This window comes from Pelodiscus sinensis, chromosome 7 (genome assembly GCF_052426305.1).
Source record: "Pelodiscus sinensis isolate ZL-2025 chromosome 7, ASM5242630v1, whole genome shotgun sequence".
NCBI lineage: Eukaryota > Metazoa > Chordata > Testudines > Trionychidae > Pelodiscus > Pelodiscus sinensis.
In genome coordinates, this window is record NC_143058.1 from 32,861,407 (window position 1) to 32,887,161 (window position 25,755).

At 44.1% G+C, this 25,755-nt stretch overlaps 1 protein-coding gene across 4 annotated transcripts in view; it reads left to right on the forward strand.

Annotated features, from left to right (window-relative positions):
- Window positions 1–25,755, forward strand: part of GPD2 (glycerol-3-phosphate dehydrogenase 2) — a 135,398-nt gene that overhangs the window by 89,390 nt on the left and 20,253 nt on the right. For all 4 annotated transcript variants that reach the window (XM_075933429.2, XM_075933427.2, XM_006125658.5 and 1 more), the window contains 3 exons: window positions 6,836–7,000; window positions 8,302–8,446; window positions 22,300–22,493. In XM_075933429.2, coding sequence (XP_075789544.2) covers window positions 6,836–7,000; window positions 8,302–8,446; window positions 22,300–22,493 — 504 coding nt within the window. The remainder of the gene's footprint in view (window positions 1–6,835; window positions 7,001–8,301; window positions 8,447–22,299; window positions 22,494–25,755) is intronic.

Sequence of the window (25,755 nt, forward strand, 5' to 3'; positions counted from 1 at the left end):
AGCATGAAAGGACACAAGAATCTTTAGTGCATCTGGCGTGTAAACATCTTACAACGCTGGCTACAACGGTGCCATGCAAGTGGTTATTCTCACTTTCAGGTGACATGTGAATAAGAAGTGGGCATGCTGATGATGGCTTCTGCTTGATAATAATCCAAAGCAGTGCTGACTATTGCGCGTTCATTTTTATCAACTGAGTCAGATGCCACCAGGAAAAGATTGATATTCTATTTTGGTGGTTCGAGTTCTGTATTTTCCACATCTAAGTGGTATTCTTTTAAGACTTCTGAAAGCATGTGCCATACCTCATACCTCTCAGATTTTGGAAGTCACTTCAGATTCTTAAACTTTGGGTCAAGCATTGTAGCTATCTTTAGAAATCTCACATTGGTACCTTCTTTGCATTTTGTCAAATCTGCATTTGAAAGTGTTCTTCAAATGAATAGCAGGTGCTGGGTCATCATCACATACTGCTGTAATATGAAATATATGTGATAATGAAGGTAAAATAGCTCAGGCGACATGCAGTTTTTTCCCATGGGGCTCAGTCACAAATTTAATTAGCACCTTTTTTTCTTTTTTCTTTTTTTCTTTTTTTAAGCTAAGTGTGTTGTTATGGTGGAAGTATGTTCTCTGGAGTGGTGCTCAAAACCTGAAGGGGCATACTCCTGTTTGGTGTATCTGGCACATAAATATACTGCAGTGTTGGCACAGAAGTGCCATGCTAATGTCTGTTGTCATTTTCAGGTGATATTGTGAACAAGATGCAGGCAGCATTATCTCCCATAAATGTAAACAAACGTGTTTGTCTTAACATTTGACTGAATAAGAAGTAAGACTGACTGGACTAATAGGCTATAAAGTTTTACACTATTTTGTTTTTGAGTGGAGTTGTATAACCAAAAAGAAAATCTACATTGTAAGTTGCAGTTTCATGATAAAGAGATTATATCATAGGTCTTGTATGAGGTGAATTGAAAAATACTGTTTCTTTTGTTTGAATTTTCAGTGCAAATCCTTGTAATAAAAAGCACTATACGCTTTGTGTTTTGTGGTGTAATTGAAGTCAATATATATGAAAATGTAGAAAAACATCTTACATATTATAATAAATTTTAATTGGTGTTCTGTTTAACAGTGAAATTAAAACTGTGATTAATCATAATTTTTTATGGCAATTAATTTGAGTCGATTGCGGGAGTTAACTGCAGTTAATCAGCAGCCTTAATGCATAGCAATTGAGCAAGAATCAGGTATGGTAGATTGGTAAAGACCAATTAAATGCATTGTGGCTAGAGTGGCTGTTATATGAACGCAAATCATAGAATACTAGAACAGGAAGGGACCTTGAGAGTTCGAGTCCAGTCCCCTGCCTTCACGGCAGGACCAAGCACTGACTAGACCATCGCTGCTAGATCTAACCTGTCTAACCTGCTCTCAAGTATCTCCAGAGATGGAGATTCCAAAAGCTCCCTAGGCAATTTATTCCAGTGTTTAAAATCACCCTGAAAGTTAGGAAGTTTTTCCTAATGTTCAACATAAATCTCCTCTGCTGCAGTTTAAGCCCATTGCTTCTTGTCCTATTCTCAGAGGCCAAGGAGAACAATTTGTTTCCCTCCTCCTTGTGAGATCCAGTCAGTTTAGCAGCAACGGCTTTGTTTCCCAGTCTTGTTGAAATCCTTGTGAACACCTTCTGTGTCCTTTCAGAGTTGTTTTTGTCAGAAAAGGTAGCTGAGAATGAAACAATTATTTTAGCAAAGTCTTTGCTATGCTAATGGGGGGTGATAAAGTCAGACTTAGTGTAGCCTTCAGGTTATTGTACACTAGTATGTCTACACTACAAAGTTAATTCGAACTAACAGATGTTAGTTCGAATTAACTTTGATAGGCGCTACACATGCGAACCGCTAGGCGCTTAATTCGAACTAGGTAAACCTCATTCTACGAGGACTAATGCCTAGTTCGAATTAAGTAATTCGAATTAAGGGCTGTGTAGCCACTTAATTCGAACTAGTGGGAAGCTAGCCCTCCCCAGCTTTCCCTGGTGGCCACCCTGGGCACCACCAGGGAAACTCTTCTGCCCCCCTCCTGGCCCCGGAGCCCTTAAGGGGCACGGGCTGGCTACGGTGCCTGTGCCAGGTGCAAGCCTGCCAGCACCCAGCCAGCAGACCCTGCACCTGGCACGGCACGAGCCAGCCACCTGCTGCCAGCCAGCACTCCGCCTCTTCCCGGGACCAGGCTGGCGGCTCCCGGGAGCCTGCCCGGGTCCGCAAGAGGCGGGCGCCCGCGTCCGCAAGAGGCAGGCGCCCGCCTGGTCTGGTGCGGACATTGTGGACCTCATCCACGACCTCCGCACTAGGCACAGGAAAGTGGCCGGCTAGGGTAGGATAGCTGCCAGCCTGGCCACCCAGGAGCAGGTTTGCATGAAAATCAAGGTGGTCCACTGAGACCTCCGACCCTGAGCCCTGAGCTTAGAACGGCCGTACTGGGTCAGACCAAAGGTCCATATAGCCCAGTAGCCTGTCTACCGACAGTGGCCAACACTAGGTACCCTGGAGGGGATGGACCGAAAACAATGATCAAGCCATTTGTCTCGTGCCATCCATCTCCAGCCTTCCACAAACAGAGGCCAGGGACACCATTTCTACCCCCTGGCTAATAGCACTCCATGGACCCAACCTCCATGACTTTATCTCACTTCTCTTTAAATTCTGTTCTAGTTCTAGCCTTCACAGCCTCCTGCATTAAGGAGTTTCTCCAGGTTGACTATTTGCTTTGTGAAGAAGAGCTCTGTTAGTTTGAAGCCTGCTACCTATTCATTTCATTTGGTGTCCTCTAGTCCTTCTATTATAGGAACTAATGAAGAACTTTTCTTTATGTACCCTCTCCACACCACTCATGCTTTTATAGACCTCTATCATATCCCCCCTCCGTCTCCTCTTTTCTAAGCTGAAAAGTCCCAGTCTCTTTAGCCTCTCTTCATATGGGACCTGTTCCAACCCCTGATCATTTTAGTTGCCCTCCCCTCTCCCACCCTCTCTCTTCCCCTCTCCCACCTCCTTTTCCCAGGCTCCCCGATTTTTGTTCAATAAAGAGAGTATCTGTTTTTGAACACACGTGTCCTTTATTTTGTACATCAGGAAGGGGGGCTAGGGAGGGGTAAGTGGAAGGAAGTGAGGGAGGAATGGGGGATGAGCCCCCGATGGGGAGGACTGGGGTGGCTCTGCGGGCTCCTCAGGGTGGAAGCTCTTCTGCAGACCCCTGAGTGCTCCCCCCCCAGATGGCAGCCTGCGGCAAGTGCAGCTGGGCTGATGGCCGAGTGCTGTGATGTGCCAAGTGTGGGCACTCCAAGCCAGGACTGCTTTGCAAGCGGGGCACCCCTAAGAACTGTCTGTCCGGGGTCGGGTCCCTTTAAGCACAGACTTCGGCTAGCCTGAGACAGCATCTCCACGCTCTAAGTCCTAATCTGATGCCCTGCCGGCACTGCTTCCGGCCATCCTTAACCTCGGTTCAGGGTCCACTCAATGTGGACATGCTAGTTTGAATTAGCAAAATGCTAATTCGAACTAGTTTTTAGGTCTAGATGCACTAGTTCGAATTAGCTTAGTTCGAATTAAGTTAGTTCGAATTAGTGCTGTAGTGTAGACATACCCTAGGAGATTTACCTGCCATTGCTCGGATCCTTAACTCAATTATTTTTTGTTTTTCTTCATTTAAATCATTGCTCTGGGATAGGGTTGGGGATGAGAGGTGCAGTATGCAGGCTTCCCCGGGAAGAGAGTACTACCCTAGCCCTCTCTCTCTGTTGCAGATTGGTGCCAAGTGTGAAACGCCTGTCCATGGTTGCTGCAGCAGACACAGCTTGGGGAGGAATGCATGTCCCCTGGCAAGGGCAGGTCCAGATTCATCTGCTGTCTGTGTCCTGAGCCAGAGTGAGGAATGCAGCAAATTGTGATCTTTCACCTCTCTCCCTGACTAAGGGAAATAGCCAGCAATGTTCCAGTACAAATCAGGGTGGGGGGGGGGAGAAGTCCCCCCCCTTCCCAAATCTTGGTTGGGACATCTCCAGGTTTGTCTGCTGCCTGCACTCCCCAGCCAGACTGAGGAATGAGGCAAACTGTTCACTTTCCACATGCTCCCTGATGAAGGGGAACAGCCAGCAATATTCTTGTACAAAATGTGCAGCCCCTCCTGCCCTTCCTAAAGGATGCTCAGGGGGTGGGAAGCTCAGGGCTGGGGTGGGTGGTGCATGATCAGAGACAGTAGCGCAGGGCACCGGGGGCTCCCTGGGAGTGGGGTCGGCACACTGGCTGCCAGTCCCACCCCCAGGGACTATCGAATAGTCATGTAACCGATAATATTTTGTGCGGTTACACAACTATTCAATTACACTATATCTAACATCCCTTGTATTCCTCCGTTAATTGGGGTCGCTCTACTTAGGGAATCAAAAAGGACTGAAATTCAGAGTGGAAAAATTGACTTCCAAGATCTAAGAAAAAGTATCCCGATGAAACAAACTTAACGTTAGTCTTAAATTGTGCTCTTTTTTGTGTGACTGACAAATCCACTCCTTGATTCAGCAGTTCATCCCAAGCATTAGCCTTTATTGCCATTATCAATGGGAAAATACATCAGTGACTGGCAAAGGGTCTTCAAAACTAATGAAAATTTGAAGATTTAGCTATTCAGCTTTCCTCTAATCAAATTATTAGAAATCACACGGATAAAGGTCCAGCAGTGCTACAAGGCTCTAAATAAACAGCCATCCTTTGATCTTCAAAGTTGAACTGATCTCATCTGCTGCTCAAGTCTGGTCAGGAGAGTTGACTTGAGGCTTGTTCCCGTCTCTGCTAGTCTGCAGATTGATAACATCCTAGTCTAAAGCAGGGCACGTTCTATTTGCATGCCCTATTTGGCCCTGCAGTTTTTGTCGGCAGCGCTGGGTTTGTTCTTTTTGTTTTGTTTTGTTTTGTCTTCTGTTACAAGCTGACCTTTCTGCTAGATAGGCGTGCCAAGAGCCAAGCATGCCTGCAGAGCCAATATCTATAACCTTCTAGATCTCAGGCAGTCTAGAAGGCCCTTCATATTTTCTGTTTGAAGAGGCTTGAATGAATCAGGACTGTTTTATGGCATCTGGAGCAAAGCACCAGAGTAAAGTGGAATGTCTCCAGAAGAGTTGAAAGCCTTTGCCATGCAATTACCTTTTAAATATCTTTCCTCTTGCTATTTTCCTGGCATGGCATTGGAACTATTGCTGTAAGGCAGGAGACTGATAATCCATAGAGGATGCTTACAGTTTAGAAGCCCAATATTTGCATTACTGAGCATTCCAGGATGTCACCAGGTGGAGGTTGCATTAGTCTCCAGTGGAACATTTGACCTATCCCCCTGCATTATGTTAGGGTTTAATTATTCCTCCCCCATCTCTGATAGTTGTCTAGCTTTGAGTAGTTTCAATTATAAAGAGCTCCTAACATCTCCTGATATCTGGTTCAATTGTTTAGCTCATCTTAAACCCAGTACTTCTTGGGCATTAATTTCATTACTTCAACTGAATTATTATTATTATTTATTATTTAAAACAGAGCAGTTGTCATTTTACCCTTTTACTGTTCATACAATCAACATAACATTTGATATATATTTTTTTAAGTTTAGGACGGATTGCACTGTACCGTGTCAGCTATGTTAGAATAAGAAGTTTGGGGGAGGGGAAGCACAGCTCTCAAAGCCATTGATCCTACTTTATAACTTTGCCCTTTTAGCTTGGAACAGATTATTTGCAAGGTGGTTCAGAACTGCACAGGCAGAATCAGAAGGACTGAACTTTACATAAACCATTTATACTAAATGTTTGGTATGCTGGCAACATAAATCAACAACAATATCCATTACAAATTCACCCCTTTGTCAGTATTATCTTGATAGAACTGATCCCAACATGTGGAAATGAACCATACCCCAATAAGTCTAGCCCTTTGTAAATTAATTATTCAGGGCACACAGAGCCTGCCCCTGCAATGTAGAGTAATTCTTCCCAGGGAACATCCAGGATTTTAACTTCAGTGGCAATAATAAATAGAAAAAAGTCTCAGGTGATGCTACTATTTTAAAGTAATTAATCATCTTCCCCTCAGTGCCCCCTCACTCCCCTTTTTGGTTCTTTATAACAAGAGATTTTCAGTCATAAATCTTTAATGATATATGTTAAAAGCCATTCATTAGTTTAATCTTGCTCTGCCTGTTTCTTTTTGATGCTTGTTATGCTGAACATTATTCGTTTCAAACTGGAAATGTACATAAAATAAATATCTGTGCATGGAAAACTGATGGCTTAGTGCAGGAATCTCAGAAAGATCATTTCTTGGTTTCTGAATGTCATGTAATGCCTGTGCTAATAGAAATTGTTAATTAATACCACTGGGGCTGTCAAGAGTAAACATTCTGAAGATGCTGTATTGCTGCAGTATCAGAATTACAAGATGCCTTACAAAAATGTCTTGTCTGTACCTAAGTTTGGGATAAATGAATGCTAATTTTGTTTTATAACACGTATGGCATAGAAATCATTAGTTGGACAATAATCTCGGATGTTATAAATGCCCATGTGCTAAACAAAGTTGCATTTTCTGCTGTTAAAATAGCAGGTTAATGCTCTGACCTAGAAGAGACAATGTATCTTTAAATAATTCTTGTTAGACCTGACCAGCCATCATGTATATGCAATGTGACAGGGACAGATGTGACAGATCGGTTCTGACACACTTCCATACCACAAGTCAGTGGCTTGAGGTGACTCATGTCCTTCCTTTGATTCTGTCCCCTGCTGCAGGACAGCACAACGATGCACGAATGAACCTTGCCATTGCCCTCACTGCTGCCAGGTATGGTGCTGCCACAGCCAATTACACTGAAGTGGTGCACTTGCTGAAGAAGACCGATCCAAAGAGCGGGAAGGAGCGTGTCTGTGGTGCACGATGCAGAGATGTTCTAACAGGTATGAGGATTGCAATCTAAGAGCAGGGCCAGATTAAGGCATGGGCTAGCCGGGATGCTGCCCGGGGCGCAACTATGGGGGGCGCCTGATGGCATCCGTAAGGGGCATGTGGCACCCTTTATAGCTGCCATCAAGCGCTGTGTGCCCGGCTCCGAGATCGCGGGCTACAGCAGCTCCCAGCAGCCACCCTGCAGCTGCCGCCTGGGGCGGGGGCCACGTTTAATCCCCGCAGCGCCGGCCAGCAGCGCATTCTCCCCCCCCCCCCGCGGCCGTGGAGCTCTGCACGGCCAGGCTCGGCCCGCCCCGGGCAGCGTGCCAGCAGCGGTAGCCGGGCTGGGCACATGCGTCCTGTGCGGAGCTGGCAGCGACGCCCTTCCCCATGTGCCGGGCAGGGGCGGGGCCGGGGACGCGCATGTGCCCTTCCCAAACCCAGGGCGCAATTAAACTCTCTGCCTGGGGCACCAGAATGGCTTGGTCCGGCCCTGTATAGGAGATATTTATAGTCAGGCCTAACTTTACCTAACGACTTCTATTGGTTCTGTGTTGCTAACTTAAGCCATATTTTAATATATAGAGGTAATACTTAAAGGATTCTTATTCTGCAGCACGTTGTTCATTGGGTAAAATCTACAGGGGAAATTAATCAATTTTATCAGGTTTTGATTAATAGAATAAAACACAGCTATTTAGAAAATACAAAATGTGTTCATTAAAGAAACACAATAATGTATTTTAAAAATATGTGGATGTTTAAGATATGGAAATATCTATTAATTGGTAAAGGTGGGTTATTTCCAAAGTGCAGTGTCATGCCATTGATGTCAATCATCTTTAACTTCTGTCAGGTTTCCGTCTAAATCCTTATGCTTTGCCATGGTAGACTAGGCTTTTACACCCAAAGCCTTTTGTCAAACAAAGCTGACATTGTAAAATGCCATATATAGTACAGTAATAATGCCTGTTACGAAATTCAGGGTTTGAACCACAATTATCACCAGTTTTTTAATGATCTGTTCTTAGATACTTTTATTGACAAAACAAAAATGGAGGGGGGGGAAAAGTCAGCATGCTCAATTTTATTTGTAAAAGCTTTTTTTGATGGGTATTATTCTTTGTTTCATATCTGATATAAGGTAGAAAAGAGAAATATTTAACTCTTTAATAATTACAACTGTTTGGGTCCTCTACAGTGACACAACATACTTTACAATAGGTTAAGTTCATAGATAAATTAATAATCCAGAGCGTCAGTGAGCAGGAAAACAAATGGGGTATGTGACTGATGATGTTTTCTTTCACAGGGCAGGAATTTGATGTCAAAGCCAAATGTGTTATCAATGCTACAGGACCTTTCACAGACTCTATACGCAAAATGGATGATCAGGAAGTATCAAACATCTGTCAGCCAAGTGCAGGCGTGCATATTGTGATGCCTGGTTATTACAGGTAATGATATTCAAAGCCTAGCCCATTTGTATCCATCTCTATTTGTGTCTATAATGAGTAAGGTGGTAAAGATACATTTGCAGTTTTTATGGTACTGCTTGAATGCACGCTTTGCTTTATAAAGCAGGGATTTTGGCACTGAGCCTCTTAAGAAAACAATTTTGTCTTACACAAAACCAATCAAATGTTATACTTCTTAATCAAGGCTTGCACACTTACTGAAGTTGAAGTATTGACTGCAGGTTTGTGTTGGGAGTGGGGCTTTCTTTATAAGTGACTTCTAGGTTGACTTCACTGAGACTTTAGGGGGTAGATATATAAAACTTCTTAATGTAAATTAAGCTAATTAACCTCATTGTTTATTTGTGACTTCTATAGGGGAATTCTGCACTGCTGTGCATGTACAGACTTTGTCCACTGCAGATTTTTTTTGCTTCCCTGCAGAAAAATGATTTTCTGACAGAGAAGCCACAAGAGCAGTCATGAAGCCCTCCCCACCATTATGTTTAAGGTGCTCAGGGCAGCCATCAGAGAGGTAAATCTCTGTGGGGAAGGGGGCAAGATGAGGGAAGACGTGGCTGATCGCCCATGCCCTGTGCCAGGTTCTGCTGCTAGTCCCAGCTGGGCTGAGGAGGACAGGACCTCCTCTTCCCCTGCATCGCTGGGTTAAACCACCCCCAGACTTCTCTCCTGGGTACAGGAAGCTCATCAAACTTCCCACCCCCACCTCTTGCTTCTTGCACCCATCATGCCTCAGTTCCAGCAAAGGGGGTCCTTGTACAGGAAGCTGTTCCCCCGTCTGCCAATGCCCATGCATCCAGAGCCCCTCATACCTACACTATCCCATCCCCCAAGGAGGAACCCTCCCACTGAGCCACCTGCACCCAGATCCCCACCCCACCGACCTTCCGTCCCTCAGCATCTGAAACCCTGCACCTAAACCCATCCTACCACTGAGCCTCAAACACCTTTACTTGGATCCCCCGCTATTATCATTATACCCAGAACTTCCCAACAAGCTCCTGTGTATCCAGGTTCCCCTCTACCTATACTCCTAATTAACTTATGGATTTTGCTGCTGCTGCTTGTGAACATCAGTCCCAAAATATTGAGCTATTTTTATTTGCATTGAGAATTCCCTCCACTCCTGGGATTGCTGCCTCAGTTCAATGAATCCTGGAACCATCTAGAAAAATATTGGAACTGAGATCTAAGTATTTGGTACCAATGAATATTCTTCCAAACACTCCTAGTTCCTTTGCTACCATAGTACTTAGCAAGGCTCAGTTCTACTGCTCATTTGAATTACGTGATAGTATATAAAATGAGGCTCATACTTCTCACATATCTGAAATAATCCACATTATTATAGAAATTCATCTGCTCGTTAATCAGGTAAGTGCCTGGATGAGTTTAATATTGTGCATTTCTGTGTTGCCTTCCATCTGAACACTGTCAACCACTTGAGTTAGATGTTGTAAAGTTGACACACACATTTCATGACAGATTCAGGATTAGAGCCCAGATCTCCTTATTCCAAGTTGTGTGCAGTAATTACAAGATCCTCTTTGTTTTCTCTGTGTAAGTGTAAAAAAGGATGTTTTCTAATTCTATATAAGGCAGGTATGAAGTCACTTGCCTGCCTTGCTCTTTGAGAAGAGGGCCTGGGAGCAGATGTTTATTTAACATTCAGTTTTTTAAAGTTTTGTGTTCAGTCCACTCTGCAACAGAAAACGATTTGATATGCATCAAGGATTCAGTCTGTTTTACATAAGAAACCAAGTGGTATGAATCTGTTAAATTTATAGTTCCTTTATTCAACCCTGTTTCTCAGTGTGTGTCAATGTGTGGGCATTTCTTTTTTTTTTCTTTTTCTTTTTTTTTTATAAAATAATGTCTGGTCACACATACCCACGATGCCACTGATGAGTTAAATCTACACTCGTTTCATTTTAAGAAGACAATGAACAGTTCCCTTAACAGAAAAATATTCATAATATTTAATTAAGCAGCAAGTCTCTTGAGTGCCAACTGAATGCTGCTTAATGGAGAAGTTATGTCTCTTCATTGTAACCACTTTCCTTATTGGTAAGCTCCTTTTATAAAATGTTGGTGTTGTCTTGCACAAATTATTGCTTCAGGTAAAGGCCTTTTATGATTAAATGTAGATAATTGCATTTTATTAACATTATATTAAGCTAACCTTACTTCCTAGCGGTTTACTACTTTTTGATACTTTTCATTAATAGCCATGCATTCCTCCTCTCATATTCTATTCTTAGTACATGTGTCCTTACACAAGTAGCTACAGTACGTCTCTCTCACGCTCTCCCTTATGTAAGTGTATCATACGTAAGTGTCACTGTTTTTCCTGCTGGTATTGTCTGTGGAGAAGGAGACAGGATTTAAATTACGTCTGTTGTGTGGGCCATGGACACCTTCTGTCTGGAACTGTTTTCTTTACAAATTTTTAAGCTCTTTTACAAATTTAAGTTATTTTCTTTTCTAGTCACAGATGTCCTCTAAACGGCCATTTATAGTTACTCCGATCTCCCACATAATACCATTTTAAAATGACCAAATATTCAACCACACTACCACTAAATGTATTAATTTGTATCGTCATCCTCTTTTTTTTAATTGCACTTATGCTATTTTACTCCACTACTTCAACTGGAAGTCTGTTTCATTTATCTGTTCATTCCACGCTACCTACAATATACCATCTTCTTAAATTATCACATGTATTGTCTCTTGATATGAAACTTAATCCCTCTAGAGCTAGTGAGAATAAACAATTCTGGTTTGTCCTGTGACCTCAGTCACTAGACTTAATTTTGATACGTTTAAATTGTTTAACTTTTTCATATTTTAGTGGTCTTCTCTTAAGACTAAACAACCAATTTTGTGTTGTTTTTCTTCATATGAAAGTCCCTCTATTCCAGTTAGGATCTGCTCCATATATTGTTCACTCTGCAACTTAACTCTCTTGTTCTCTGCATAAAGTGTCTAAAATTCAGCAATACGTTCCAATAATTGAATGATGATCTGCTCCACAAATGTTTTTTTGGGCAAATTCTATTCCCTGTGTTGTGCAGGGGATCAGTAGGGTTGCCGGGTGTCCAGTATTGCATCGTATAGTCCAGTATTTTCTCCTCCTGTCTGGTAAAAAAAAAAAAATTCAGAAAATACCGGACACTTAAAATGTCCGGTACTTTCTGATTTTTTTTTTCCTGGCCAGGAGGCGAAAATCCTGGGCTGACCGGCTCAATACGGAAGCAGCCTGGCAACCCAAGTGCTTACTGGGTTCTGCAGGGAGCTGTCTGGTCCGGTGCAGGGAGGCAAGATGGCAAATGGCCAAAAAGCCCTCATAACGCGGTTTTTAAAAGGGCCCCGGTATTTGGGTTTTTTTTTTCTTGCTTAACAACTCCCTGGGTCCCATCCCCCGCCTCCCCACCCCACCCAACTAACTTTTTCCTGGTGTGTTTTTATTTTTATTTTTTTGTTGTTTGGTATTTTTTCTGAAACTATCTGGCAACCCTAGGGATCAGACTAGATATTCACAATTGTCCCTCTTAGATTTAGAGGCCCTTGTTGATACAAGGAAATATCTTAATTGTTTTTTTTTTACTTCAGCTACATAGTGGATCAGGTATCTAAATATTATTTTCATTGAGGTACCCAGAGCCATTTCACACTCTGTTGTAAGGCTAGTGCTATTTAAATCGTACATAATTTTTGCATATTGTATCGAAGTACGTAATTTTATGCTTACATGTTAAATTGTGTATACCACCTCTTTGCCCATTTGCTTAATCAAGATTTTCCTGTACAACTTGTGCATTCTTTTGTTTGTACAGTTTCAACATCTCTAGTCCGGGACTATGTGGTGTGGCAACATCCATGGGGTCCCTGTGGGTGCTCTGGGGTTGGAGCACTCACAGAGAAAAACTGTGGCAGTGAGACAAGTGATTCTGCTTAGCCAGAGAGCCCTGGAGGTTGGGAGCAGAGCCTGTCCAGGGCTTATGGCAAGGAGAATGGGGGCCAACCAGGGACCGGGAATCAGTGGGGCTGGGAGGGGAGCTTAGAGAATGGAAGGGAGCAGTGTGCCCCCTCTCCCCAGCAGTGGAGCCCAGAGGCAGACAGCAGAGGGGCTGGCATTAACCTCCCTTGGTCTGGCAAAATTCCTGGTTCCAGACCGGTCAGGTTTCTGCAGGTCTCCTGCGCCAGGAAGATCCAATCACAGACTGCCAAATACTATATTCACTCATATAGAAAATCACAGTTGCTGCGCTGAAGAGAGTAATATTGGAGAAGGCAAGCGACATATCAAAAGTGTTGGTGTGGGATAGAATACATGCAGTATTTCAACAATAAATACAAACTGTTTTCAAAGCGCCCCTCAATCTAACCACCATCTGACTGCGTTTTTGTAGGAATGGTAGTCTTGGGGGAATCTGTAGTAGGAGATGGTGGCATTATGAATTGTTTTAAGAAACACATTCCATGGTGTTACTTTTCATTTTCTTCTGTTTCTGTTCATCAGCAATGATGGGACAAATGAAGTCTTTCTGCCATTATTTATACTGTGCCAGCCTCATTCACCTTTACCATTTTGTTCTGCCATTCTTCAGTCTTGTACTCTATTGTTTATCACCATATATGGTATCCTTTTTGGGTCCTCAGTCTTCCTTGAATATGTTACTATCATCTGCAAATGCAATGATCTAATCCATGAATTTAGATTTTTAAAGGGTATTGGTCCCAGTTTTCACAGAGGATTTGCATGTAGTAACCCAAATTCTGTGCTAGTTACCTTGTTTCTAATCTTTTCTTTAACCATCTTAAAAATCTATTTCCCAAACCACATTTGCAAACTTTATTCATTAATTAGTCACCTGAAACTTTTTTGAAGGTTTTCTGAATATTATGATGCAGTGTATTCAATCTTTAGGTTCCCTGGTCTCTAAATCAATATGTTTTTTCATTTTAAAAATTAATCCTTTCCCTGACATGACTTACCTTTCGTAGATCCATATTGGCTCACTCCTATTAAACTGTACTTTTCCAAATGTATTCTTCTAAGGTTGCATGCTGCCTCCCTGTGAAGATACTCCAGATTGTCCCTGTGCAAACACCTGCTTCAGTTTCTATGTAATTTGCCCTTCAAATAATCTTACACATGTTCACACACTGGTGCTAGCATTCACACCAACAAAGCTCATTAACCTTTGTGGGCCCAGTTTGGATGGATGAGTGGAGGCTGCTGACTGAAAATGTGGCCCTCTGTTATTGAAATTTACCAAAAATAGATATCTATTGAGAATTTTTGTGACGGCAGGCAATAAATGTATTCCATCATATGAATACAAGTCCAGATATCTACAGAAATGTGATTATCAGAAGTAAAAGAATGAAGAGAAATGGGTCACCTTACTGATTGACAGATGTAGTAGTGGAAGAAAGATAGGGTGAATGAGATGAACTAATTAAGTCACTAAGATAGCTTTTATAATACATCAGTTTTCTATTACTGGACCAATACTAACTCAGCTCTGCTTAACTGGCTTATCTTTTACATCTGCCATACTTTCTTGCAATATTTGTAGAAAAAAATAGCTTTCTGTGAACAATTCTCTTCATCTTTAATATGAACATTTAAAAAAGGCTTTCATAACAATTAAGGGAAGAGAAAGCGTAATTGTACAAGGCAGATACACAAACAATAGAAGGTCACATCACACAATGGCTGTGTCTACACTGGGCCACTTATTCCGGAAAATCAGCCGCTTTTCTGGAATAAGCTGCGAGCTGTCTACACTGGTCCTTGAATTTCCGGAAAAGCAACGATGCTCTACTGTACAAAATCAGCCGCTATCCCGGAAAAACTATTCTGCTCCCGCTCGGGCATAAGTCCTTATTCCGGAACACTGTTCCGGAAAAGGGCCAGTGTAGACAGCCCAGTAGTCTTTTCCGGAAAAAAGTCCAGATCGCGAAAATGGCGATCGGGGCTCTTTTCCGGAAAAGCGCGTCTACATTGGCCACAGACGCTTTTCTGGAAAAAGGGCTTTTCCGGAAAAGCAGGCTGCCAAGGTAGACGCTCCTTTTCTGGAAAAACTGAAAACGGAATAGTATTCAGTTTTAAGCATTTCCGGAAATTCATGCCAGTGTAGACACAGCCAACAGGTTTAGCAAAAAGGTTTTATTTCTGAATGTCCCATAACCAAACTAGAGTAATTAGCTGAAGAGTAAGACATCCAAATGCTTAATGGGGTTATGCAGATAGGTGTGGACATATTTTATGTAGAGCCTGGATCCATTTGTATGTAAAAGTAGCTGCAGATTGCAAAGTCTCCCAGTAAGCACTAGAAATATTTTAGCCTACAGATGGCTGTTGCTTCATGGGACAAAAGGAATGTTAATGGAAGTCCAGCTTTCTTTTGTCCTTTTAATAAAAATGAATGAAAAGGGCAGGGTGATTTTTTCAAGAGAATCTTGCGCTTAATTTTAAATTTTTTTACTTCTGGTCAGATACCATAGAAATCTTTTTGACCCTAAATATTCTGATTTTCAAATGATAAAGATCATCTAGGTAAAAAATTGGATACCAGGAAACAGTAAGTGGATTGAAAATCTGTACACACAGAGCTTTTCATTTTTACCTATTTTTATCAGTACACTGATACTAGCATGAAATAATGAAAAATATGAATATGAGAAGTATATCTAAGCTTTTCTATGAATCCTGAAATGAAACTAGGCTTTGCACTGGAATTCAGTAAATATTTTCTGCTTCTGGCATTAGCTGTATATTTTATGTAAACTCTAGAGTCTAAACAAAAGCTTGGTTTTGACTTTTGGTAGTGACTGATTATTAGTAGTGATTGAATTGGAAATGGCAGAGATGCTTAATGACTTCTATGTTTTGATCTTCACTGAGAAGTCTGAAGGAATGCCTAAGGGTATGTCTACACTAGAAAGTTAGTTCGAACTAACGGACGTTAGTTCGAACTAACTTTCCTATGCGCTACACTAGCGCTCCGTTAGTTCGAACTTAATTCGAACTAACGGAGCGCTTAGTTCGAACTAGGTAAACCTCATTTTACGAGGACTAACGCCTAGTTCGAACTAGCTAGTTCGAACTAAGGGCTGTGTAGCCCTTTAGTTCGAACTAGTGGGAGGCTAAGGCTTCCCAGGTTTCCCTGGTGGCCACTCTGGCCAACACCAGGGAAACTCTATTGCCCCCCTCCCGGCCCCGGAGCCCTTAAAGGGCCACGGGCTGGCTACTCACTTTCTGCCAGTTGCAAGGCTGCAAGCACCCGTGCCTGCACAGCCTGCACCTGCCACACTATGAGCCAGCCATCCGAGGGCTCCCAGCCCTCCACTGCTCCCCACGACCAGCCTGGCGGCTCCCGGGAGCCTGCCCGGGGGCGCAAAAGGCGGGCGCCCGCCTGGTCAAGTGCGGAGATCGTGGACCTCATCGAGGTTTGGGGGGAAGCCTCAAATGTCCACGATCTCCGCACTAGCCACCGGAACGCGGCCGTCTATGGACGCATGGCTGCCAGCCTGGCCGCCAGGGGCCACCAGCGCAGCCGGGAGCAGGTGCGCTGCAAGATTAAAGACTTGCGGCAGTCCTACTCCCGGGCCTGCCTGCCAGGGGCTGACCCGGAGGCCTGCCCCCACTTCCATGCCCTGGACCGCATCCTGGGGCCTCATGCCGTCCCTGCCCCCCGGGACGTGATTGACCCCGGGGCAGAGGGACCGCTCCTGGACACCGAGGAGGAGGAAGAGGGCTCTGAGAGCCAGGAGCCTGCTGCCAGCCTTCCCAGGACCCGGGACCCCCGAGGCACCCCACAGAGCCGCTCGCCTGCATCATCAGAGGCCGGGGAGGCATCCACCTGTGAGTACCCTCGTGTTCCCCTTATGTGTACGGGGGGCTGGGGCGAGAGGGAGCCCCGGGACCGTGCGCCTGGGCCTTGCCCACTACGGAGCAGCAGCTGGGGATCCTGCAGGGGCCCTGGCCTTGCAGAGGGGAGCTGGGTTTCACACACCTGGGCCCCTGGGGTAATTGACCGCTGGTCTTCTTGCACCACAGCTGCAGCACCGGGGACTGCAGGGCGCACCACCCCGCCTGCAGCAGCCGCCCGCGCCCGGGCAAGCAGGACAGCCAGGAACCAGGAGGACTACCAGAGGCGGCATCTCTGGTTCCTGGACCGACAGCTCCGTCTCCAGGACCACTGGGTCCAGGAGGACCTCAGGCTGCGCCAGAGGAGTCTGGAGGCCCTGGAGGAGCAGGGCCGTGCCCTGCGAGGCCACCTCCAGAGCCTGCTAGACCGCTTTCCATTTCCTCCTCCCCCTGCTCCCCCTCTTGCTCCCCCTGCTCCCCCTCTTGCTCCCCCTCTTGCTCCCCCTGCTCCCCCTCTTGCTCCCCCTGCTCCCCCTCTTGCTCCCCCTCTTGCTCCCCCTGCTCCTCCTGCTCCTCCTGCTTCCGCTCCTGCTTCCTCCACACCCCCTGTCCTCTCTGCCCCCCCCTCCACAACCATTCCCCACCGACGCCCCCGGACCCGCAGTGTGGCGAGACGGGAGAGGCACCCAGACTCCCACCCCTGAGCTTTCCTTTCCCTTCCTCCCTTCCCTCCCCTCCCCTTCCAGCTCCCTCGTCCCAGGTTTCCCCCTCCCTTCTCCCACCTTCATTCCTCCCTCCCCCACCCCAGTTCTGTGAAATAAACAGACGTTTTTGTTGGAAAAACAGGTGTCTTTATTTGACAGTAGGTAGGGAGGGGAAAGGGGAAGGGGGGGGTAGGGTGGAAGAAGGCCCCGGTGGGGCATGCAGGGAGAGGTCAGTCCTCCTCCTCCTCCACCTGGAAGCTCTCCCGCAGGGCTTCCCGGATCCGGATGGCCCCCCGCTGGGCTTCCCGGACGGCGGCGGTGCGGGGCTGACCGTAGTGTCCAGCCATGCGGTCAGCCTCAGCCATCCAGGCTGGCAAGAAAGCCTCCCCCTTCCGCTCACACAAATTGTGGAGCACACAACATGCCGCCACCACGGGAGGGATGTTGTGCTCGGCCAGGTCCAGACGGGTGAGGAGGCATCGAAAGCGGGCTTTCAGTCGCCCGAAGGCCCCCTCCACCACGATGCGGGCCCTGCTCAGCCTGTTATTGAAGGCCTGGCGGGAGGGATTGAGGTGTCCCGTGTAGGGCTTCATGAGCCAGGGCTGCAGTGGGTAGGCGGCATCCCCCACCAGGCAGACGGGCATGTCCACGTCCCCGACCCTGATGTGGCGGTCGGGGAAGAAGGTCCCGTCCTGCAGCCGCTGGCACACGGAGGAGTTCCGGTACACCCGGGCGTCGTGTGCTTTGCCGGACCAGCCCACATTTATGTCCGTCAACTGTCCCCGGTGGTCACATACGGCCTGCAGGATGACGGAGAAGTACCCCTTGCGGTTCACGTACCGGGACGCCTGGTGTTCCGGGGCACGGATGGGGATGTGCGTCCCGTCGATGGCCCCCCCGCAGTTGGGGAAGCCGAGGGCGCCGAATCCCCGGATGACGGCATCCGGGTTGGCGAGGCGGACCACCCTGCGGAGCAGCACCCGGTTGATGGCCTTGACCACCTGCGGAGAGAGACACAGCAAAGCGTCAATCAGTGGGGCGCCCGGGTGGCTGGGAGCGTGCGTGCCCTGGCAGTGCCCCGCGCCCCACTCCCGGAAGCAACCCCCCTGGCGGCGTGTAGTACGGCCGGGACAGCCCGACCCCTCCGGTGCGGGGCGCTTTCGCCTCCTCCCGCCCCCCCCTTTGTCCCTGGGGCGGCCCATCCCCTCCTCGCAGCCCCCCTCCCCCCCGGCTCGGTGGCCGACGAGCGCCGTACCTGCATGAGCACTGCTCCGACAGTGGATCTCCCCACGCCGAACTGGTTCCCGACGGATCGGTAGCTGTCCGGCGTGGAGAGCTTCCAGAGGGCGATGGCCACCCGCTTCTGGAGGGGGATGGCGGGCCTCATGCGAGTGTCCCTTCTTTGCAGGGCAGGGGCGAGCCACTCGCAGAGCTCCAGGAAGGTGTCCCTCCTCATCCTAAAGTTCTGGGTCCACTGTCGGTCGTCCCAGCGCTCCAGGACGATGCGGTCCCACCAGTCGCTGCTGGTGTCCAGACGCCAGATGCGGCGGGGCACGCCGGTGCCGGGGCGCCGCCGCGGCTCCTCCACGGCCCCTAGGGCAGCCAGGCGGAGAGGCAGGGGGCTGACGTTCCCCAGGTGGTGCCAGGCAGCCTCGAGCCATTGCTGGCAGGCTTGCAGCAGCAAGTCCAGAACGTGCACCAGAAGGTGCAGGGCGAGCCGTGGCTCCATGTTGCCACCTGCGGCGGCCCCCCCGAAGGGAAGCACCGACACAGACGGGCACAGAGACCGACGCTTTGCTGTCCCTCGGCGAGGTTGGCAAGCAAGCAGGAAAAGCTGAGAACCGGCTGTCCAGGGGGGGTCCCTTTAAGCACGAGCCTCAGATAGCCTCAGACAGCAGCCACACAAAGCAACTGCTGACCTGATGCCCTGCCAGAACCGGTTTCAGCTGCCCTTAAATGCCCCCCTGCGTCCAATCAGTGTGGACGCGCTAGTTCGAACTAGCAAAACGCTAGTTCGAACTAGTTTTTAGTTCTAGATGCGCTAGTTCGAACTAGCTTAGTTCGAATTAACTAATTCGAACTAAGTTAGTTCGAACTAGCGCTGTAGTGTAGACGTACCCTAACATAGTGAATGCTAGTGGGAAGGGAGTAGGTTTAGAAGATAAAATAAAGAACTCGTTAGAAATCACCTAGAAAAGTTAGATGCCTGCAAGTCACCAGGGCCTGATGAAATGCATCCTAGAATAATCAAGGAGCTGATAGAGGAGGTAGCTGAGCCTCTAGCTATCATCTTTGGAAAATCAAAGGAGACAGGAGAGATTCCAGAAGACTGGAAAAGGGCAAATATTTCCCTTTTTATAAATGGGCATTATAAGAACAACCCAGGAAACTACAGAACAGTTAGTTTAACTTCTGTGCCAGGGAAGATAATGGAGCAAGTAATTAAGGAAATCATCTGTAAACACTTGGAAGGTAGCAAGGTGATAGGGAACAGCCAGCATGGATTTGTAAAGAACAAATCATGTCAAACCAATCTGATAGTTTCTTTGATATGATAGCGAGTCTTGTTGATAAGGGAGAAGCGGTGGTTGCGATATACCTAGGCTTTAATAAGGTGTTTGACATGGTCTCACATGATATTCTTATCAATAAACTAGGCAAATACAACTTAGATGGCGTTACTATACGGTGGGTGCATAACTGGCTGGATAACCGTACTCAGAGAGTAGTTATAAATGGTTCTCAATCCTGCTGGAAAGTTATAACAAGTGGGGTTCCGCAGGGATCTGTTTTGGGACCGGCTCTGTTCAATATCTTCATCGACAATTTAGATATTGGCACAGAAAGTACGCTCTACTCTGCGCTGGTTAGGCCTCAGTTGGAGTATTGTGTCCAGTTCTGGGCACCACATTTCAAGAAAGATGTGGAGAAATTGGAGAGGGTCCAGAGAAGAGCAACAAGAATGATTGAAGGTCTAGAGAACATGACCTATGAAGGAAGGCTGAAAGAATTGGGGTTGTTTAGTTTAGAAAAGAGAAGATTGAGGGGGGACATGATAGCAGTTTTCAAGTATCTAAAAGGGTGTCATGAGGAGTAGGGAGAAAACTTGTTCATCTTGGCCTCTGAGGATAGAACAAGAAGCAATGGGCTTAAACTGCAGCAAGGGAAGTTTAGGTTGGACATTAGGAAAAAGTTCCTAACTGTCAGGGTAGTCAAACACTGTAATAAATTGCCCAGGGAGGTTGTGGAATCTCCATCTCTGGAGATATTTAAAAGTTGGTTAGATAAATGTCTATCAGGGATGATGTAGCCAGTATTTGGTTCTGCCATGAGGGCAGGTGGCTGGACTCAATGACCTTTCGAGGTACCTTCTTCTCCTAGTGTTCTATGATTCTATGAATATGGATTTAATGTATAAGTGCCTCACACTTGAAACTCTTAGTGCCTGAACCAAAGCATATTGAAGTAGATGAGAGTCTTCCCATTGACTTCAGTAGTCTTTGAATCAGGTAGGCCTTCTGTGACTTTGACGGATTACTTCTATTTCCATGAGTCACCCTGCTCAACTTTTAGGGTCTTTGAAAGGTTTTTTTGTGGGTTGGGTTTATCAAGTCCATATATTTTGAAAATCTGCTTAATGATATTCTATCAAGACGAAACATTTTGAAATACTGACATTTCATCCCACCTCACCATCCTCATGATTTCTAAGAATTCACACGAGGCATAAAAAATCAAGGCAGAAAAGTTTTAATATGTGAAATGTGTTCACCAACTTAATATTGGCAATATCAGTCAGTTACAAAACATATTTGAATCATAGGAACATATGAAGAAGGGGGATAGCAGTAAGCCTAGACTTTGATTTTAATGTGAAAAATATTAAATATATTATATATTCAATAAAATTATAATCAAATACTTCATTTTGGCATCATCACAAATTATTACTTGGTATTCTTTCTTCTTCAAACTACAGCTCAGTGTCTTCTTATGATTAATGAACACTAGCAAGGTATACTGCTGATCTACACTAATACAGATGTAGTATATGTACCTCCTAGCTAATTATATTCTGTAACAAAATATTAGTATAAGGTTTACATTAAAAATAAATTGGAATTGAGTGAAAATGGTTTCATTGTCACCTGGTTTTTGAATCAGGAATGGGGTAGGAATAAGTGCTCATAATTCAAAATGCTCAACAACGAAAAAGTGTTGTCAGGAAGTTTCTTTGAAATTAGGGTCTTGATATATAGAGTCCACCAAAATAAAACCAACTTTATGTGGATTTTAAAAGAAAATAGTACCAAAAACTTGCATGCAGCTGCCTGGCTAAAGAGTATTATGTTAGGCTCATAGTTATGTAATATGCTACTATGATAACCTCATTAGAAGTTTTGGTTTGAAAGTACAAATAAGACTTAATGTTACTTTCCTGTTGTGTTTTTACTTTTCAAGAATTAATAAAATTAGTGATTGTACATTTACAAGGAAAATATTCCTATGAATCATAGACTCCTTAATGTAAAGAGTAAATCTTATAGTAACTGTAAGGAAACAGTGTTCATTTTCTTGCACTTTTTAAATATCTTACATGTTCATCAACTACCTGCTAAAATTGTAAGTAATAAAGAACGTATAAAAAGAGACAAAACAATAATTTTGTATTAAATCTCTCTCCCTGCAGACACTGGAGCTCATTTGTATTTGTTAGAATTGAAAGCTTCTTTTCATGGTTCTTTTCCAGCCCTTTCTTTTTTCACCTTATCTTAGTTGCATAATATTTATTCTTTATTCATTCTTTGCTTTAAAAAGCTTACCTTACATATCCAGTTTGTACCACATCTCTCGCACATTGCTGTTCTTAAAATTCAGTTTTTTAAATAAAAAAAAACCTTATGGGCCAAGATTTTCAACAGTCATTAGCGCTTTTGGGAACTCAACTTGAGAGATGTCTGGAGCTTTGTTTGTTGGTTTATTTAAGAGGGTGATTCCCCACCATACTGTGAAAATCAAGTTTCTTGAACATGACTAGTTGGTGACTAAGAAATAAAGGTACAACGAAATCAAATTATTGGCCATTTATGAAAATCTTGGACTAAAACCATAACAAACATTTACAGTTCTGTGTGACTAAGAACAACATTAGTTAATCCATTGCAGTAATTACTGCTTTTTGTTAAAGTAGATACTTTATTTGATGTAAGGACGTGAAAATGAATAAGCTCTCTTTATTACAGCCCTGATAACATGGGGCTGCTTGACCCAGCCACTAGTGATGGACGAGTAATTTTCTTCCTGCCATGGGAAAAGATGACTATTGCCGGGACTACAGATACTCCAACTGAGGTTACACATCACCCGATACCTACAGAGGAAGATATTAACTTTATTTTGACTGAAGTGCGCAACTATCTTAGTTGTGATGTTGAAGGTAACAATAATGAGCTTTTTTTGGAGTGGGGGGCTAGCCATGTTAGTCCGTATCTACAAAAACACCGAGGAATCCTGTGGCACATTAGAAACTAACAGATATATTAGGGCATAAGCTTTTGTGGGTAAACCCCACTTCATTGGTTTTTCCCATGAAAACTTATGCTGTAATAAATCTGTTAGTTTCTAAGGTGCCAAAGAACTCCTCATTTTTTAATGAGCTTTGTTTTTCATTTTGTGTCTGCAATTTTTAATAGTGAAACTCTGCTGTCACTAAAGTTTTTTGTGATTTGACTTATCATGCTTTTGGTATTCTGGTGTACATTATGTGACCTTACCAACATTTCAGGCTAATGCAGTTACTGCTTTGTCAGATGTATCCTGCATACCCTGGTAGTTTATATACTGATCCACTCTGAGGGCTCCCTTTTGGCCAGAATGGCATTAACTTTTTGGCTTCGCAGCCACTCATGTGCTCCTTTTGGGCTGGGGGGATTCTGTGTGATGCTGTCAGTTTTCATCAGAGGGATGGGGTGGAAGATGTGGAACATGTGAAGGTACATCCAACATCTAAGCATGAGTTTGATGATCAGCCTCAATGAACTTTTCTTCCAGAAAAAGTTCTTGAATTTTCCAAAGTCTTTATTCTGGTTTGTATTTTTAACCACTTTGTCCTTAATATTTCCTTTTTTTTTAAGGCACATGTTCAGTATTGTCCAGTTTTTAGTTCAGGAAGAAGGATTAAGCAAAAAAATTGCATTTTTAAAAATAGCACAGTGATTGCTAGGTAGGTTCATTTGATATAGGGCACTTAAATGGAAATGACCTGTTTACATTCAGATTGGTTTAGAGTTGAAAGCTTCATATCTCATTACCAAGCCCTTTAGCCATTCTGACCCCTTTACTGTTGCTGTGTTTTAAAATAATTTTTGTGAAAATGTTTGCATTAGAGATATTAAAGTAAATCTGAAAAGTATTTTGCCTGCTGGGAATGTAGCAGTTTTGTGTAGTTAGACATAGGAAGGTTTCTATCCAGAGGCTGAAAACTCTAGCTTTCTTGTTTACTCTTCCCTGGAATGGGTAAATTGATAGTTCTGTTTTTGTATCAAGTTAAGAAAAATGATCTATCCAAAAAATGCACCATCAAGTCTCTTGAGCAGAAGTTAATCAGAATGATGTGGTGTGCCAGGCAGGTGGTTTGTTGAACTAAGCTATGGCTCAGAGTATTGAATAGGACAGAATTTTTGCAAGGTGTTTCACAAAAGTAGTTTTCTGGAGTGTTTAAAGCTTTTGAAGGAAACCCACATAGGTGCATGCTGGTTTTCACGTATCCAATTAGCAATGTTTATAGATTGCCTGTTTTTGAATTAACAACTGTGCTGGCCGTATCAACTCACTGCAGACCTGCTTTTTAGCTGCCAGAGACAGTGCCAGGGTTATCAACTTACACAGGCTTGGATGTGTTCCAACAATTTAATTATAGTGTCACACATGCTGCTTTTCCCAGTTTCTTTAGTTTATAAATGTAATATGGTATCTTATTTCTGTGATTAGCACTTCATTTTAGCGGGTTAAACATGTTGGCAGAGCAACATCAATTTCTGAAATCTATTCAGTGCTCTTTTGGGATCTCTTTATAGTCTTTTATCGATTTTCAGTTATCAGTCATGTGAAAGCAGTATCTAAAAACATACCCCAATATGCTTCCACGTAAAGCAAATCAGTCAATTTTTTCCTTTGTAAATTTAATAAGCAACACAGTTAAGTTTTAAAAAAGCCTCTACTTCTCTCATGTTTTGTTTAGAAAGTGAAATGATTATAACATCTATTTGTGGTTTTAAAAAGAAATAGTGTTATGGTATAAACAGATATGATCTATTTAAACCGGTTGGTAAAGACATTATAGCTTAAGCTGCTTGGAACTTTTAAATTATTTGGTATTTTATACATTATGCAAAAATAATGTGGATTACTCAGAACACGCATAACAAAAACATCTTTTAATTACAGTAATTTAAAAGATCCAATGTCCATATCACAAAAATTATGGCTTTGCTGGCTGATGGAAAAATTCAGGATGCGTGTGCATATTCCTTATGTGGTCATCAGTGAACTAAGCAGGTGCGCTTCTCTAAGGCTATAGCTACACAGCAGTGTTATTTCAGAATAATTGACATTATTCTCAAATGACGAAGAGCGTGTCTACACATTATTTCGAAATAATGGCGAGCTAGAGGACTTCTTACTCTGACTTCTCTAACCCTCATTTCACGAGGAGTAAGGGAAGTTAAAGAAAGAGTGTTCTGGCTGGATAACCTTTGTCAGAGAGTAGTTATTAATGGTTCACAATACTGCTGGAAAGGTATAACAAGTGGGGTTCTGCATGGTCTGTTTTGGGACCAGTTCTGTTCAATATTTTCATCAATGATTTAAATATCGGCATAGAGAGTACGCTTATTAAGTTTGCAGATGATACCAAGCTGGGAGGGTTTGCAACTGCTTTGGAGGACAGGATCATAATTCAAAATAATCTGGACAAATTGGAGAAATGGTCTGGGGTAAACAGGATGAAGTTTAATAAGGACAAATGCAAAGTGCTCTACTTAGGAAAGAACAATCAGTTTCACACGTACAGAATGGGAAGCAACTGTCTAGGAAGGAGTACGGCAGAAGGGAATCTATGGGTTATAGTGGACCACAAGCTAAATATGAGTCAACAGTGTGACGCTGTTGCAAAAAAAACAAACGTGATTCTGGGATGCATTAATAGGTGTGTTGTGAACAAGACACAAGAAGTCATTCTTCCGCTTTACTCTGCACTGGTTAGGCCTCAATTGGAGTAGTGTGTCCAGTTCTGGGCACCACATTTCAAGAAAGATGTGGAGAAATTGGAGAGGGTCCAGAGAAGATCAAGAAGAATGATTAAACGTCTAGAGAACATGATCTATGAAGGAAGTCTGAAAGAATTGGTTTTTTATAGTTTGGAAAAGAGAAGTTTGAGGGGGGACATGATAGCAGTTTTCAAGTATCTAAAAGGGTGTGACAAGAAGGAAGAAGAAAAATTATTCTTCCTGGCCTCTGCGGAGAGAACAAGAAGCAAAGGAGCAAAAACTGCAGCAAAGGAGGTTTAGGTTGGACATTAGGAAAAAGTTCCTAACTGTCAGGGTGGTTAGACAGTGTAATAAATTGGCTAGGTAGGTTGTGGAATCTCCTCTTAAATGTCTCCAGAGATGTAGGTTAGATAAATGTCTATTGGGGGTGGT